At 39.9% G+C, this 18436-nt stretch overlaps 4 protein-coding genes across 5 annotated transcripts in view; 1 reads left to right on the plus strand and 3 right to left on the minus strand.

Annotated features, from left to right (window-relative positions):
* Positions 1-15306, minus strand: part of LOC145906848 (coagulation factor XIII B chain-like) — an 81219-nt gene extending 65913 nt beyond the window's left edge. For both annotated transcript variants that reach the window (XR_014402871.1, XM_082994320.1), the window contains exons 1-7: positions 15267-15306; positions 14819-14943; positions 14518-14557; positions 14230-14406; positions 13975-14166; positions 13665-13850; positions 13193-13390 (exon numbers count right to left, since the gene is read on the minus strand). Coding sequence is in view for 1 of the 2 variants with exons in the window: in XM_082994320.1 (XP_082850446.1) it covers positions 13193-13390; positions 13665-13850; positions 13975-14166; positions 14230-14406; positions 14518-14557; positions 14819-14943; positions 15267-15282 (934 nt within the window). In the remaining variant the exon portion in view is untranslated. The remainder of the gene's footprint in view (positions 1-13192; positions 13391-13664; positions 13851-13974; positions 14167-14229; positions 14407-14517; positions 14558-14818; positions 14944-15266) is intronic.
* Positions 1539-4382, minus strand: LOC145906134 (uncharacterized). The gene is made up of 4 exons (XM_082993544.1): positions 4243-4382; positions 3156-3308; positions 2702-2826; positions 1539-2120 (listed from the first exon to the last, which is right to left on the minus strand). The coding sequence occupies exons 2-4, from the start codon at positions 3222-3224 to the stop codon at positions 1889-1891; spliced, it is 426 nt and encodes a 141-aa protein (XP_082849670.1). The 5' UTR covers positions 3225-3308; positions 4243-4382; the 3' UTR covers positions 1539-1888.
* LOC145906293 (uncharacterized) lies at positions 6096-10085 on the minus strand. Its single transcript, XM_082993707.1, has 5 exons — positions 9949-10085; positions 8936-9103; positions 7897-8049; positions 7451-7575; positions 6096-6925 (listed from the first exon to the last, which is right to left on the minus strand). The coding sequence occupies exons 2-5, from the start codon at positions 9080-9082 to the stop codon at positions 6700-6702; spliced, it is 651 nt and encodes a 216-aa protein (XP_082849833.1). The 5' UTR covers positions 9083-9103; positions 9949-10085; the 3' UTR covers positions 6096-6699.
* A 1087-nt stretch (positions 15307-16393) lies between the features above and the next one.
* LOC145907226 (arylamine N-acetyltransferase 1-like) lies at positions 16394-18213 on the plus strand. Its single transcript, XM_082994655.1, has 3 exons — positions 16394-16723; positions 17148-17340; positions 17804-18213. The coding sequence occupies exons 1-3, from the start codon at positions 16394-16396 to the stop codon at positions 18211-18213; spliced, it is 933 nt and encodes a 310-aa protein (XP_082850781.1).
* The last annotated feature ends 223 nt before the right edge of the window (positions 18214-18436 follow it).

The raw sequence follows: 18436 nt of genomic DNA on the forward strand, positions 1-18436 counted from the left end.
GGCTGCTCACTATTTAAGCACCAAAACCCAACATTTGTATCCATGTGGACCGGTCGTGCGTGGTGTGAATAACCCTCTCCACCGCCATTAACATTCCGAGCATCAATAGCCGTTACATTTCCGCTACACATTTGGGTCGGATGCCTTCTCCTTGCGTCAACAATCATCTCGTAATCTCCCTCTCCGTCCGGTGAGTCGAGGTTGAAGAACTGTGTCCACTTTCCTGACGGGCAGGTGATCTCTGAAAACGTTAACGAAAAAACATACGTTTTGCGAAACATTTCTTCTAACATTGCCGTTACCGTAACGTCATGTCTATTTTAAAGTTACCTTGACAACAGTAGCGCACTTTCATGTCAGGACAATATCCGTTGTCGTCAGCATGGAAGCAAGATACTAGGGTTGCAACAAGTCGCAATTTTCGACCACTCTCTCGCACATCTTCGTTAGAATGGACAAGTCGAGCATCGATTGAGGTTGGGTAGTTTTGGCAAAGGGTTTGTCCGCCGGAAATCATTCCTTCGAAATCGCCGTTACCGCTCGGATGATCTTGGTTTAAAAACCGCGTCCACTGTTGACTGCATGAAGGAGCATCTGGAATATATTATAGCATAAGTTGATGAGCGATGCTCAAAACCAATGTTGACCCAACATATTAAACGCCAGCCCCCAACAAATAATATTGGCATTGACTATTTTAATGTGTTTTATTCCAAACAAACCGCGACAAAAACAAAACATTTTCAAACTGTGAAGGTTTTTATGGACTATTTGCTGGCTTACATTATCGCGATTCGTGCTTTTACTTCACTGTTTTACATCAAAACTACCTGCAGGAACCGGTAGGCAAAACAGCACGGCGTAAACACGGTAGCACAGCCGGCCGTCGATTTGCTCAGAATTCAAGCAAGTGAGGCCTCTTTGCGGGTCAAGGTGGACGATCTGCTTTTTCAAGCGATAATGATGTAGTCGCTTATTTTCCTCGTAAACTACGTCAACGGCGCTTGGCAATTTCTGAGGACACATGTCCGGAAAACTACCACCATGAAACTTGAAATGATAAGAAAATTTTAGTCTGGTTTGGATTTTACAAAACCCTTCTCATAGCATGATCACTGCAGATTTAGGATAAAGGCCAATAATTGGTGAAAAGTACTTCTTTACAGTACCTTTGAAACAATGTTAAATTGTACCTCCTAAACTCTTACAATTTGAATTGCAGCAACCACTTTTGAGGAATGACAAGTCAATTTTTAAACGGTAATCTGCTGGTTGTTTTTTTATGGATCTGACAATATTTTACAAATAAAACACAATCTCTGTTGTTTGGTACTCAGCATAGGGTACCCAACAGATGGACGTTGACCGGACAGGTACCACAAAGTGGAATCTAGTGTGCCTGCTAGTGTAAAACCTAGCACAGTGCCACTGCAACAGCTGCACTGATGAGACCTCACATGTCGAAACAGTGCGTGTACACACCCTGTCTGCAGCTTACCAATAAAATTATTATGGCTGTTTTTGCACAAATATTTAATGTCATTCTTTATTTTTCAAAGATTAAAAAATCGTGCTGGGCATACACTGAACGCACATGTTAATGAAACAATATGATTCAAGCGTCAGTAAACAATTAAGATTAGTAAACAAAGCTTTCCCAGATAGTGGCATTTTATTGCAGTTGCACGTGAGATTGTGTGCAAAAGAGCGTGTCAAATATAAGTTAACTTCGTAAAAAAATCCAATCTCATTTCCAATTCCGGGGGGAAATTTGTTGCTGTTTTCCCTTGTTGTCATAATTTGTACGAAAGCAATTTTTAACACAGAACGGTATTTATTTTTTTTGGGGGGGGTCGATAGGTGGTTGCAACAATACATTTTTGGTCTGCTATAGTTTGTGTTTCACTGGTAGTTGTTTATAACAGAGAACAGCGCCAGTGTGCGAAGCTGCAATATTCTGGAAAATACGTTCACCGCTCACTGGATCTTTATAATCCTTGTACAAAACCTCACTGTAAAAGTTAAACCCGCACTTTTCGTGAAGGTACAGCATATTCTCGCCAGTGGTTGCAACCAGCACCAACATAGTGCAATTGTCTTCAATGGCCATTTCCCCGATTCTGTAAAAACATGTTGTTGTTGTTGCCCCAAGTAAAACCTAATGACCCAACGAGACGATGGCAAAATTGTTTTTGAAAACGTGATAACATTTGGATGACAGGAAATGATGGAATGAAAAGAAAATAATCCCATTTGTGGTAGTTTAGTTGACTAAAAAAATCTAAGTGCTGCAGAACAATGCCCCATCCAGAGCGGTCATAGGCAAAAGAACGCAATCAAGGCCGGTGCTAGGGAACGCGTGACCCGACTAAAAAATAATATACGGCCTGTGTTTCATCTACATAGATAAAATGGATGCGCGAGTGCCCTAAAAATGCGCTGGGTCAGATTGGGACAAATCGATCAAATGTGCGTATGGGACAGACCCTGCAGACAATTATTTTTTTTCTGTAAAAATTTGGACCGACAAATTTTTTAGTAAGCCAACGTGGTAAACCGGTTTTAGGGTTCTTTTAACAAGTTTCTAACAAGACTGACATCTACAGATAGGTTTTTGGTAATTGTTTTCTGAAATACAACTTAGACATCAAGCTTTTAGTTTACAGTGAAACATGAAACGAACGGTAAGTTATGAGAATACCTTTCTGTTAATACGGTGCCAAATCCCATGCTCTGGTACTGGGGAAGAACCATGCAAGTTTCCAAGAGGCGGAATCGTTGATTCTGAACTATTTGTGGCACTTCCTTTTCCGTAAAGGCATCAAACTGTGCATTTTTGACATAAAGAAGTTGATTCAGTTCAGAATTTGTTAATTAAATTGGTTTAGAGTGGTTGTACAAATTGGAACAAGAATTTCTTTTCTCTCCAAATACGAATCATGTTGTGAGATCACGTAGAAATTGGACTGACGGAGTTGGCTATAGTTCAATTTTATTTATTGCATTTTGGCAAAACACGAAATTGAATTGTCGCTATAATCATCGCCTAGTTTTTATTCTTCAAGAACACAAGCCCCAAAGAATTTCTTGCGTTAGTTTTGGTAGTAAACATCCTTACCACGATGTAATGTTTGATATGGAGAGTTTAACTTTACCGTGGCCAATTTATTCAGTGCTGGAGTACTTTCATCCAATCCAAGGTCGTCGGGAGCTACGATTTTCATCCCGTCAGAAACAAAAAAACACGCACACAGCTCATCCGATTCTGTCTCGAATATACCCCATGATAAACCCTGTGGAACAACTTTCTGCAAACGAAGGTAGAAGACATTTAAGAATTCTCCAATTTCGAAATTTCGGAAAGGCTATGTCAGTGCATGTCATTAAGCAATCGCCGATGCACGAATTTCAATACTGCAGCTAATGCAGTAAAGTGTTGGTGTTTGTTTGTACTATCAACAACGTTGGTCATTTATCCCTTTGGCGTCATTGGTGCGATGACGGATTCTGTGTACAGCACTTTTTAACATACTTTTTCATACGAGTATTCGTCGGTCTGTTTTTGGGTGCGTTTACAGACATGGACGTGATGCATTCTGACTTGCAAACACTATGGTAATTATTCTCAAACGAGTAAATTAATCTTTATATATGCAGTAATATTTCATGCAATGGCATGATTGGCAGGATCGCCCCACTGCGCAGGTCCTTACTTGGCAATCACAGCTATCATATAGGACCATTAGGTTTTTCCTGACAGAGCGAGACAATACTGAGTCTGATGATGGTAGAGATCCTGTACGTGTATAAAAGTTGCCTGACAAGTTGTGCGCACAAGTGTACATTTCCTGCAATATATTCCGTGAAGCCACTGAGCTCCCGTAGTTCAGTTGGTAGAGCTTTAGGCCTGGTTAGCACAGGGTCGTGAGTTCAAACCTTACTGGGAGATTGATTTTTGGAATATCGCTTCGACCTTTTAGGAAAAAATGGTTAATCCAGCTAGGCTGCAATGCCTGTAAACCTAATGATCTCGATACGATAGCTGTGATCGCCAAGTAAGGACCTGCGCAATGGGGCGATCCTGCCAATCGTGCCATTGCATGACACATTACTGTGTTGTCTTACCAAACCTATTTATTTATCATGCACAAAAGCTTTGTGTGAATATCTGTTAACTGGTTGGATTTAATATTCTACTTCGCTTTCAAGATAAGCACCTGTAATGTAATGTAATGTATATACCTTCAAGTAGACTTTAATAAACTATCCTTTTTCTCGAGGTGACAATCCGACGCATTTTGAAGTTGGTTCTACCTCCAAATACACCAGTAGTATTTTCCGTATATTTGTCTCGTCCTTCGCCGTCAACAGTCGGAGGGTTTTAACCATTTTTCAGTCCTAAGTTTTACCTTTGGGAAATATAAAACATTTCGAAAAAACGTTAACAAACAAATGACTGCTGAAGAATAGCCGAGAATCTGATCATATTTATTTCTAGACATTGAATTAATTTTCCGTTGGTATTAGCTGTAACGGCTTTCTTAGCTTCTAAGTTCAAACACACGCGAGAGATGTTGTCTTACAAGCGTTTACGTCTCAGTGAACTGGCGACTGCAGAGCAAGTGCGAGACTAAATGCTCAGGACTATATCACGATTCATGCATGAGGCTAAACACTGTTCTTCGCCTTATTACATTACGAGTTCCGAGTTTCTTGCTGCACCTGGTCACGCCTCAATGACTCGCTTGCTTGTAACGGCCCCGCGATTCGTGAAACGTGCCACAAGCTCACCAGTGTGGCTATCCACGTTATTATTACTTTTGTGCGGTATGTTACACACAAATACTATAAATGTATGTGTGCTGGACAAACTTTTTGTTCTATTGTTTTCATACGAAGAACTAACACAATTGTAACGTAGGTACACGTGGTTAAAATGTATTTTCGGCGACATTGATGTACAATTTTCCAATCCAAAAAAATCGATGTGTGACATCCCGTAAGGTCGCAACCTAGAGTTTGTGAAGTCCTGCTTCAGCGCATGTTAAATATTAACCGATATTTTTGGCACAGAAACGCTATGTTTTTTTGATTTCATTTAGTTTTGCACGACGGAATACACCCACTCTGAAAACTGGCTTCAATTATCTACATTGAACACTCTAATGTTCGAAGGTATTTGGCGATAAAATAGAACAATAAAAAACAACAAAAAAAGAGGTTTCATAACGTGCCAATCTTAAATTCCACTTCAATACCTGGTAAAACCTCGAAAGCATGGTATTACTTCTTTCAATACCTCTGACATTGAGGTTCTAAGTTGCCCAAGTGTTTTCGCCGAATTTTGTAACTTGATTCGTTCCGAGACTTCTTTCGGTCCATTGCACATGCAACGTCAGACAGTTTTGGAGTTTATCACGAACGTTGCCAGGGTGACGCACCTAAATTAACCTCCAAATATCGTCTTCCGCAAATCGATTCTTAGCTTCTTTATGATAATTCAACTACCTTTGGGAGATTAATTACATCAATCAAATCAAGCTCCCGGTGAGGTTTGAACTCACGACCCTGGGCTAACCAGGCCCAACGTTCTACCAACTGAGCTACAGGAGCTCAGTGGCTTCACGGGGTATATTGTGGCCAAGGTACACTGGTGCGCAAGCGCACAACTTGTCAGGTGACCTTCACATGCGTAGAGGATCTCCACCACCGTAATCAGCCTTGCTATGCGAAAGCATGGCATTACTTCTGCGTTATAATAGTTTGTAATTAGGTTTGTGCACTTAGGCAAATGATAAATGTTAGCCTCGCATTGAAATAATGTCCAAATATTGGTCCACTTGAATATAAGGGCCAAAGCTAGCTGCTCGTAAAGAAATTATTAGTACAAACGTTTCAAACACTAAACTGTTATCATCCTTTTGGGGGTTACAAACCTACTGTTTGACTAACATTGCCCATAAAAACTTGCCTGCAGTTGGCTCACAAACGTCACCTGGATATAGACCATAACATTGATCGTTACAAATCAGCAGAACATGTATATTTTAATCGCAATTGAAAGTAAAAACATTACCACTGTGAAACTTGAAATGATAAGAAAATTTTAGTCTGGTTTGGATTTTCCAAAACCCTTCTCATAGCATGATCACTGCAGATTTAGGATAAAGGCCAATAATTGGTGAAAAGTACTTCTTTACAGTACCTTTGAACCAATGTTAAATTGTACTTCCTAAACTCTTACAATTTGAATTGCAGCAACCAATTTTGAGGAATGACTTGTTCTTAAGTCAATTTTTAAACGGTAATCTGCTGGTTGTTCTTTTATGGATCAGGCAATATTTTACAAATAAAATACAATCTCTGTTGTTTGGTACTCAGTATAGGGTACCCAATAGATCGACGTTGACCGGACAGGTACCACAAAGTGGAATCTAGTGTGCCTGCTAGTGTAAAACCTAGCACAGTGCCACTGCAACAGCTGCACTGATGAGACCTCACAGGTCGAAACAGTGCGTGTACACACCCTGTCTGCAGCTTACCAATAAAATACAATCTCATTTCAAATTCCGGGGGGAAATTTGTTGCTGTTTTCCCTTGTTGTCATAATTTGTACGACAGCAATGTTTAACACAGAACGGTATTTTTTGTTTTGGGGTCAATAGGTGATTGCAACAATACATTTTTGGTCTGTTATAGTTAGTGCTTCACTGGTAGTTGTTTATAACCGACAACAGCGCTGATGTACGAAGCTCCAATATTCTTGAAAATTCGTTCACCGCTCACTGGATCTTCATAATCCTTGTACGCAACCTCACTGTAAAAGTTAAACCCGCACTTTCTGTGAAGGATCAACATTGTCTCGCAAGTGGTTGCAACCAGCACTAACATCGTGTAATTGTCTTCAATGGCCATTTCTTCGCTTCTGTTGAAACAAGTTATTATTGCCTAATGTAAAACATAATGGGTGAATGAGACGGGGAAAAATTAGGGCTGCAATTTCTATCCATCCTTTAATAAATATAAAAAACTCTATAAACCACGAAAAGAAACAATGTGTTAAAATTTGGATGACAGGAAACGATTGAATGAAAAGAAAAACCCATTTGCGGTAGTTTAGTTGAATAAAAAACCACAGTGGTGAAGTACAATGTCCTATCCAGAACGGTCCCAGGTAAAAAAACACAATCAGGGCTGGTGCTACGAAACGCGTGACTCGACTAGAAAGTAGTATATAGGGCCTATATTTCACCAAAATAGATAAAAATGTATGCGCGTGTGCCCCCCAAAACCCCCTGGGTCAAATTGGGACCAACGTGCCTCAAACTAACCAATGTGGACCGACAATTTTCTCAGAAGGAGTTTGGTAATTGTTTTCTGAACAACATCTTAGACATTAAGTTTTTGGTTTACAAAAAATAAAGCAAACAGTAAGTAGTTAGAAACATACCTCTCCACTAATGCGGAGGCAAATCCCAATCTCTGATACTGGGGAAGAACCATGCAAGTTTCCAATAGGCGGAATCGTTGATTCTGAACTATTTGTGGCACTTCCTTTTCCATAAATGCATCAAACTGTGCATTTTTTGTCATAAATAAGTTGATTGAGTTCAATATTGGTCAATTAAATTTGTTTAGAGTGGTTGGAAAAGTTGGAAACAAGAATCTCTCTTGTTGTCAAATACGAATGTTGTTCAGAGATCACGTAGAATTTGGCCTGACAAAGTTGGCTAAGTCATTTTATTTATTGCTTTGGTTAAAACACGAAATTGAATTGTCGCTATAATCATTGCCTAGTTTTTATTCTTCAAGAATACAAGCCCCAAAGAATTTCTTGCGTTATTAGCTTTGATAGTAAACATCATGTAATGTTTGATATGGAGAGTTTAACTTTACCGTGGCCAATTTATTCAGTGCTGGAGTACTTTCATCCAATCCAAGGTCACCGGGAGCTACGATTTTCATCCCGTCAGAAACAAAAAGACACGCACACAGCTCATCCGATTCTGTCTCGAATATACCCCATGATAAACCTTGTGGAACAACTTTCTGCAAACGAAGGTAGAAGACATTTAAGAATTCTCCAATTTTGAAATTTCGGAAAGGCTATGTCAGTGCATGCCATTAAGCAATTGCTGATGCTAATGCAGTTAAGTATGGATATAAACTTGTTTGTTTGTACTATTAACAACATTGGTCATATATCCCTTTGAATAATGTTATTCGTTTGTGCGATGACGGATTCTGTGTGCAGCACTTTTTAACATACTGTTTTATACGAATTTTCGTCGGTCTGTTTTTGGGTGCGTTTACAGACGTGAAGCTGATTTATTCTGACTTGCAAACACTATGGTAATTATTCTCAGGTGAGAAAATTAATCTTTATATATGCAGTAATGTTTTATGCAATAGCATGATTGGCAGGATCGCCTTACTGCGCAGGTCTTTACTTGGATATCACAGCTATCATATTGGACCATTAGGTTTTTCCTGAGAGCGAGACATTACTGAGTCTTATTATGGTAAAGATCCCCTACGTGTATAAAAGTTGCCTGACAAGTTGTGCGCTTGTGTACCTTGGCCACAATACACCCCGTGAAGCCACTGAGCTCCTGTAGCTCAGTTGGTAGAGCGTTAGGCCTGGTTATCCCAGGATCGTGCGTTCAAACCTCACTGGGAGATTTTTCAATCTCGCTTCGACTTTTCAGGAATAAGCGGTCAATCCAGCTATAGGATGCAATGCCTTGGCTGCAAAGCCTGTAAACCTAATGATCTCGATACTATAGCTGTGATCGCCAAGTAAAGACCTGCGCAGTGGGGCGATCCTTCCAGCCATGCCATTGCATGAAACATTACTTCGTGTGCATATCTGAGAATGTTAACTGGGTATAATATTCTACTTCGCTTTCAATATAAGCACCTGTAATGTATATACCTTCAAGTAGGCTTGAATAAACTTTTCTTTTTCTCGAGGTGACAATCCGACGCATTTCGAAGTTGGTTCTACTTGTAAATACACAAGTAGTATTTTCCGTATATTTGCCTCGTCCTTAGCCGTCAACAGTCGGAGGGTTGTAACCATTTTGTTGTTCTAAGTTTCACCCTTGGAAAATACAAAACATTTCGAAAAAACTTTAACAAACAAATGACTGCTGAAGAAAATCCGAGGTTGTCTGTTTCTGTTCAATGCTATCATATGTTCTTATATTTTAACCAGTAGTGTCTCAGAGAATCTGATCGTATTTATTTCTAGACATTGTACTTATTTTCCGTTGGTATTAACTGAAATGGCTTTCTTAGCTTCTGGGTTCAAACACGCGCGAGAGATGTTGTCTTGCAAACGTATATGTTTCAGTGAACTGGCGACTGCAGAGCAAATGCAAGGCTTAATGCTCAGGTCTATATCACGATTCATGTATGAGACAAAACACTGTTCTTCACCTTATTACAATCCGAGTAAGTTCTGAGTTACTCTCTGCACGTGGTCACGCCTAAATGACGTGCTTGCTTGTAACGGCCCCGCGATTCGTGAAACGTGCCACAAGCTCACCAGTGTGGCTGACCACGTTATTATTACTTTTGTGCGGTATGTTACATACGAATATTATAAATATATATGAGCTACAAATACAATGTAGGTACATGTGTTTGGAGGTTAAAATGTATTTTATGCGACATTAATGCACAATTTCAAAAAAAAAAAAAAAAATTCGATGTGCGGCCTCCTGTAACGTCGCAACCTCCTGATTCGGAGCATGCTAAACCTCAGCCGATATTTTTGGCAGAAACGCGAAGGTATTTTGATTTCATTTAGTTCTGAACGTCAGATTGCATCCACTCTGAGAACTGGCTTCCAGCAATATGTACATTGCACACACTAATGTTCGAAAGTATTTGGCGACTTTCGTGCGTTTCACAATAAAAAAATATGTTTCACAACGTGCTTACCTTAAAAATCCACTTCAACTACCACCGACGTAGAGGTTCTAAGTTGCCCAAGAGTTTTCGCCGAATTGTGTAACTTAACTCGTTCCGAGACTTTTTTCTGTCCATTGCCACTGCAACGTCAGACTGTGCTGAGCTTATTTCGGTCCATTGCCACTGCAACGTCAGACTGTTTTGAGCTTATTTCGGTCCATTGCCACTGCAAGGTCAGACGGTTTTGAGACTTTTTTTGTCCATTGCACGTGCAAATTCAGACTGTTTTGAGACTTTTTCGGTCCATTGCACGTGCAACGTCAGACTGTTTTGGAGTTTATCACGAACGTTGCAAGGCTGCCGCACCTAAATTAACCTCCAAATATGGTCTTCCGCAAATCGATTCTTAGCTTCTTGATGAAAATTCAACTACCTTTTGGAGATTTATTATATGCACTTGTTTATTTGGAAATTACTTTTAAATTGGTGTAAGGCTCACTGGCAATCACTAACAAGGCATTTCAGCCAAGTTAGATAGGGATTAAATACAAATACAAGCGGGTATTTGTGTTAATGTACGTTACACTTGGCGTATATGTTGTATATGCTTACATTATTTAATACACTTTTGATTTAGTTAACTGTCGTATGATTTTAGCAGTAGTAAGAAGAAGATACAACCAATGTACAAATTACTGTGAACGACACGAAAATGACGTTGCGCTGTATGAAAAAACAAATCGTAATCTCAAGGTTGATGAATAAAGTCCACATTTCTGTCGCCAAGTGATCACATCAAAGATAACAAAAATGTTGGGTTATGATTGTATTGCAGTTGTTTGCAAATGCTCGGTTCAGTATAGGTTCAACATACCACTTCACTACCTTCCTTTTCCTAATTTTAAACACGAAAAAGACCCTTTTGCGTTCGACAGTCCTATAAAAAATATCGTTGTGATCACGTCTCGATGACATGCTTGCATGGAGCAGCCGCATGAATTATGTAAAATGTGCCGCAAGCTCACCAGCGTGGTTACCAACGTTATTGGTACTTTTGTGTTGTATTTTATGTACGACCACTTATATCACTACTACTGCACCGTAAATGTGCGTGTGTTGTCGTATGCCTTTTTTATTTTATCATTTTCGTTCGAAAAACAAATACAAAGAAACAAAAAAAAGGCAATAAAGGTTTACTTTGGAATTGTGGCCCATGTGTGTTTGGAGGTTGAAATGTTTTTTGTGTTTTATTGATGTACGCTTTGTCACCCATATAATTCGCCGCGCGTCCTCCCACAATTTTCACGACGTGCTAACCTTTATCCCCATTAAATATCATTACATGTGCGAAAAACCTTCTCAATACAGTTATATAACCCAAAGTAACATGAAAGTAAACGATTAAGCTCGGGAAAATCATTAACAGCAAAAGCGAACGCGGTAGTCGCGACAATCTTTAAGTTCTAGGGGTTGCTCACTATTTAAGCACCAAAACCCAACATTAGTATCCATGTGGACCGGTCGTGCGTGGTGTGAATAACCCTCTCCACCGCCATTAACATTCCGAGCATCAATAGCCGTTACATTTCCGCTACACATTTGGGTCGGATGCCTTCTCCTTGCGTCAACAATCATCTCGTAATCTCCCTCTCCGTCCGGTGAGTCGAGGTTGAAGAACTGTGTCCACTTTCCTGACGGGCAGGTGATCTCTGAAAACGTTAACGAAAAAACATACGTTTTGCGAAACATTTCTTCTAACATTGCCTTTACCGTAACGTCATGTCTATTTTAAAGTTACCTTGACAACAGTAGCGCACTTTCATGTCAGGACAATATCCGTTGTCTTTTTTTTTCGACCACTCTCTCGCACATCTTCGTTAGAATGGACAAGTCGAGCATCGATTGAGGTTGGGTAGTTTTGGCAAAGGGTTTGTCCGCCGAAAATCATTCCTTCGAAATCGCCGTTACCGCTCGGATGATCTTGGTTTAAAAATCGCGTCCACTGTTGACTGCATAAAGGAGCATCTGGAATATATTATAGCATAAGTTGATGAGCGATGCTCAAAACCAATGTTGACCCAACATATTAAACGCCAGCCCCCAACAAATAATATTGGCATTGAATATTTTAATGTGTTTTATTCCAAACAAACCGCGACAAAAACAAAACATTTTCAAACTGTGAAGGTTTTTATGGACTATTTGCTGGCTTATATTAACGCGATTCATTCTTCCACTTCACTGTTTTACATCAAAACTACCTGCGGGAACCGGTAGGCAGAACCGCACGGCGTAAGCACGGTAGCACAGCCGACCGTCGATTTGCTCAGAATTCAAGCAAGTGAGGCCTCTTTGTGGGTCAAGGTGGACGATCTGCTTTTTCAAGCGATAATGATGTAGTCGCTTATTTTCCTCGTAAACTACGTCAACGGCGCTGGGCAATTTCTGAGGACACATGTCCGGAAAACTCCTGCAGTACTCGTTAATATTGGCGAAGGTTCCTTCGCGTACGTTCAGTAAAGGATAAAAATACATCGTCCAACTTCCATTGACGCACTGTGGAGTCTCTGAACGGGATGTCAACATATTTTAGTCGTGTAGCACAATATAATGTTTACAGAATTAAATTCATCACGCTAGAACCAATATGAAACGTTGAGGTTCAAGGCTTCATGGCTGTGCTTGAAGCACACTACGAGCATGAACTTAATGTTTTCGTTACCTAATTCGATACACTTTGGGGTTGGGTAATTCCATGCACCGTTTTGGAGGCAGGTAAGGAAATAGTAGCCCTCAATTCCGTACCCAGAGTTGCAGGAATAGCTCACTGTGTCGTTCACATCGTACATCGTTTTCACTGGCTGGAAATTGCCGTTTATTGTGTTGTTGGGAGGTTGGCACCGAATACCTAAAGCCGGAAAATTCTGGATCGCTTAGAATTTAATATTTTTTTACCGAACTTACCTGTTTTCTTGGTTTCTATTTAATTCTGTTAGAGTAATAATTATATTTGCCGAACTGATATTATGTTGTAAGATACCGGATTGTGGCAACGTATTTAAATGAATATTGCAAATAAGAGAGCCGGGGCGAGGAAATTGCAGAGCCGCAGAAAGAAAGAATAAAAAGGCAAAATTACTTGCATTTTACTGAAAAACTATTTACAATTAGATAAAACTAAAATGACCTCAACAGTATTCCATAATATCGAAATTATAAAACGTGTCCAATGCGATTAACATACAGAGTACAAAGTTTACTAAACAATCTTTACCGGATGATGGGCCACAGTGGCCAACTTGTCTCCACAAACTGCCTTTAACGCAAACCATCTTTCCATCACCAATTAGCTGATATCCAGTGTTACACTGGTAGTCTATTTCATCTCCCGGAGTGTAATTGGTTTGCAAAATCCCGTTAAAATTCGCGTTGTTTGGTGCGATTGGTGCAACACATTTCTGCTGATGGCTTGCTGTAAAAATTACGACCAACTGATAACGATTCTGCAGTACTGGTTTGAGTTTGCCAAAGTGACTTTCGGCGTGTGTTTATATAAGGTAAAAGAAACATAATTCACCTTAATTAACATATGACAAAGTCTCTAACAATAATGTCAACACATTTTATGCAAAATCCTTAAAGAAAACTATATTTGGTAACCAACTCTATCCGTCGCTCGTAAACCTATCAGAATTGTTGAGGTTCAGACACAGAAGTATGGGAACGAAAATAAGGTTTAGTTTTACCTAATTCGGCACACTTGGGTTTTGGGTGACTCCATGAACCGTTTTGTAGGCATGTATGGAAGTAATGGCCCTCAATTCCGTATCCATTGTTGCAAGCAAAAATAACGGCATCATTTACATTGTATATCTCTTTCACTGGCTGGTAATTTCCATTTAGTGTGTTATTGGGCGGATTGCACTGGATACCTAACACCGGAAAAATCAATTAATGCTAAGAATTATTTCCACCTGAATAAATTGGCTTTTTACGTGGATTTAAAAAAAATTATGTACCCTTTCTCTATTTTAAAACAACCTGTATGTAACTTACTTTGTAAACGACAATATCCCGCCAGCCGCCATCTTCCATTTCTAGCACAAACCATCTTTCCATCACCGTTTAATTGGTAACCAACCACACACTGGAAGTCAATCTCATCACCGAGGGCATAAGTGTTATTTGTGAGTTCAAATAAATGAGTGCTATTTTGCAAGGGTGATTTGCAACTTTCAGTCTCGTGTTCTGTTGACCAGATTCAATTCGTGTGGTTTTTGCCTATTTTATTTAGTTAAGTTGCTTGCTTACCTTCCACGCACACCCCTACTTGGCGCCACTGACTGCCATTTACACACAATAATTTTCCGTCACCAATTAGACGGAATCCCTGATTACACTGGAAACTGGTTTCTTCCACGTTGGTAAAATTACTTTTTGTTTCCGTACTTAGCTTCGAATTATTCGGAGCAGCGGGTGCAAAGCAAACTAAAAATAATATAACTGCAATACACCGTGGTTAAACACAAAAGCAGTATTATTTTATTGTACAACTCTACAGCGACCTAGTGCTTTTATTCACAAAAGATAAGCGTTTACCTTTCGAGTTGGTTTGGTTACAATATTTGAATGGTTGTTTCTGTGTAAAAACAATAATTTAATTATGGAACGACAGCAAGAAAAATAAATGATCAGAAGGAGACAAAATGTCGATGTCTCCGCATATAGGCAACCATCTTTCAAATAATGGTGTTGTCGAATGCACCATTCAATGCTCTTTTAACACAGACATAATAAAAGACTACTTTTTTTCATCCATTCAGTTTCAGGAATGCAAAACAAATGCAAAAAATAAGCAAAAATACCTCTGCCTATAAAGTCGTTTAACAGCAATGCTTACCACAGGTTCGTAGACTCTGTGTACGCCAAGGAAGAATCCGAGCGCACACGCACCCAGCAAGACGATTTGCAAAAGAGTGAAATATACGCAGATCTTTTTGACTGAAACCGGTTTTACTTTTGTTTCTGCAGATGTGGTTGCATTTAGGCCAGGGTGCAGTCTCACGATGGAGGTAAAAATTTTAATACTTAGATTTAGGGCATTTCATATGAAACAGTTGGTTGGGTCGTATGTTTGCATGCTATAATGAAACAATTTTTGTCCGGATAAGAGTATTCAAGCCAATTTTATGTTTTTGGCAAAATATAACATATTTAAACTTTTGAAACCAAAAACGTTTATTTAGCGATGCAGACGAAAGTTCAGCCAAACAGGAAAAGGGCATAACCATTTTCACCAATAGTTCAAGTAGTTTGATATGTAATGTTAGCCAGGTCAAACAACATACCCTGTTCAAATTGCATGCTCAAATCTTCTCTTGGGGTGTCCATTCTCTACCTTCATATACGATACATCTGCATCTACAAGTTTGCAAAAATGATTCGCACACCAAAATGTCCTGCAGGTTTTACCGGGTGTACGCATTCGTAGTTTCCTTGCATCAAATGAGTGGTAGTCAGTCAACCTAAATTTAACATGTTGCAGTTTAAATTAGTGTTTCCTAACAAGTAGGCTGCTGCCCACAGTACATCCACGAAGTTATTATTCTAAGTGGGCCGCTAGTCTTAACGCTAAGCATAAACAAACCGAAGCAACAAGTTATAAAACTTTAATATAAAAAAATGAAAAGGTCCAGCCCAAATGAATGTCATGGTATATTACAAACATAAGTGGTCACTTTTTTCCGAAATGGGTTGTAATGTGATAAATAGGTTGTTATGTGAAAAATAGGTTCAACGCATAATACAGTTGTGAAATGTTGGCCAAGGGTTGTATTGTTTCTGGCTCCTGAGAGCAAAAACACTTTTGCTGAGAGGTGACTTTTTGAAAATCAAAACAAATATACAAACACAATTGATTTGACAACTTGCTTTTACAGTTCCATGCTTTGTAGCCTACATATCAAGTTTACTATAAACTTACGTTACATTTTACAAGTTTTATTATGAAGTAATTTCTGTTTCAAAATTATCGCTTCGGGCAGCAAAACAAAACCTCTAGTCATTATGAGATTCAGCTTTCGGCAGCTAGTAGTAAGTAACGAACGCGGAAATTAAGAATGACTCCGCGCTTTTGCGTATTTTGGGCGTGTCTCGTTGGCCCTAAATTCCCGCAATTCACCAACCCTACATCTGCATTTGCGAATAGTGTCCATTTGGAATTTATGTTCAGTACAATAGTTTAAACGTGTTTCCGTTAAATTGCAATGATTTTGTGGTGCAAGTGGCAGACAAAAAATTGTTTGTCAAAATTGATTTGTTTTTCGTAAGAGTGCTTTTGTCTTGGAAATGGGTATACTTAATTGCTGAGCGCCCAAAATCGATGTTATTGCGTCACATTAAGTTTCAGTTGGTAACTGTGACAGTTTCTTGTTTAAAGGAATATAGCAAGTAGGCACACTACAAAACTCTGGAAATGAATACTGAAGAGTATCTCCAGAGGATCAGCTACACCGGCTCCACGGAGCCCACATTGGCCAATCTGAACCAATTGTTTCGAGCCCACAGACGCGCCATTCCATCGACCAACGTGGACGCGTTCGGGGGCCCTGTGCGGCGTTTCTCCTTGGATGACATCTTCGAGTTCGTGGTGCGTCGTGGCAGAGGTGGGATATGTTATGAGGTGAACAGTCTGTTCAACTGGCTTCTCAACGAGCTCGGATTCCACTCCGAAATGATCCAGAGCGGATTTTTCTTTCGCGATCTCAACAAGTTCGGCGAGAAATTCACCCACATGGCGCTGTTGGTGAGTTCTGCTTTTAGATAGGAGAAGGCTAAGTGGACTTCGGTCAGGGCTCGACCCTTACCCCGCATACTGTAGAACAGGAGTCCACAAATACCTTTTGACGCTACCCACAAAGTTTATTTTTTTGACCACACCGGAATTTAAACCCAGGACATTCTGGCCACGAATCCCGATGAGGTTTTCTTTTGGGTGTATGGGTCAGACGCTTGACCGATGTTGCGAATCACCCGCTGTCCAGCGACCCAATATCAATGCGCCCGACCCATAAGTAGAAAACCTAATAGGGATTCTTTTCCAATAAGACCTGAATAATCTGCTGGGTTCGAATCCCGGTGTGGTAAAAAAAATGGAAAATGGTTTTTCTATTACACAACTACATACAATTTAAACATACTAACACGCATGCTTTATTATTGGTTTATAGGTTACCATCGATGAGCCGCAGAATGAAGGCAAATACGTGGTCAACCTCGCTTATTCCGATGCACTGCCGTTAAAAATTGACCACAAACCGATGCAAGTTCAACCCAAAGGTGTTTTTCGCGTGAAAGTGGATTCTGAAAACTCGGACTGTTACTACGTTGAAAGGCACAAGAAGACTGTGTTGGGATTGACAGGTTTGTTTTTGGTCAGACACTGACTGGATCAAGATGGTTTTCGAGGGCACTTTAATGACGTAAATATGCTTTTTGTGTTGAATGCAAATGATCACAATTACTCAAACGCGAAGTAGGGTTGTATAGTTTATTTTTTAATATTGAATACACAATGGCAAAATATTTAGTTGTAACAAGTAAGGCATGAAATTATGAACTACAACACATCGCGCTTGACCATTCTTCCAAAAATTACGACCCAAATCTAACTATTTAATGACACATTAATTGCGATTTTAAACGCGAGAATCGAAAATGGCCTTGTGCCGAACAAAAGCCTGCTGGTGTGATGAATATTAATCAAAGTTAAACTGCAGCATTTTATCAGTGGGTACATGTTCTAAGAGTTGGGTTAGTTCTGTTGGGACATGCAATAACAATATTATGGTCATTATATCAACGTGGCTATTCTTTTTTAACCTAGGTAAGATACTGAAAAAAGGACCCGGTGGTGAGCAATTGGCCGAAGGAAAATGCGACTCCCAGTGCTACGAACCAGACACGACTCACTGGACTCCAGCTTTCCGTTTCTCTCCAGTTCCGCACCCGATGGAGGCATTCGAGTCGGCTTACCGTGCCCAGGTCTACAACCCTCGCAGTTACCTTCGCAATAATCTGCGTATGTTGCTTAACACCGACCAAATGTCGTTCAAGTTCGTGGTGAGCACGTTGTCCATTTCCGTGCCGAGCGGGCCCGCCGCTGACCGCATAGTGGCCACTGCCAAAGTGACTTCGGACGAAGAGGTTGAGGGCATTGTGGGGGATGTGTTTGGCTTGCGAAGTGATTTCGAGATCAAGTATTTTCGGCGTGAGATATTGAAAAACGGTGTTTAAGCGTCTGTATTTGGGATTTTCTGCCGAGTGTTATACATCATGAATACAATATAATCACAATATCAGTTTAAACTGTATCTCAACGCTTGGCCAGCTCGCTTATTGGTACAATTAGTTGTCAGCACATTGTATTATGCTTGCACCTTTATTTGTATTGAATCCTCCTCTGTAACTTTTAATCGCCTCTTTCATTAAACCGTTAATATAAGGGAAGCATAACGTA

Source organism: Ascidia mentula, chromosome 6, assembly GCF_947561715.1.
Source record: "Ascidia mentula chromosome 6, kaAscMent1.1, whole genome shotgun sequence".
NCBI lineage: Eukaryota > Metazoa > Chordata > Ascidiacea > Phlebobranchia > Ascidiidae > Ascidia > Ascidia mentula.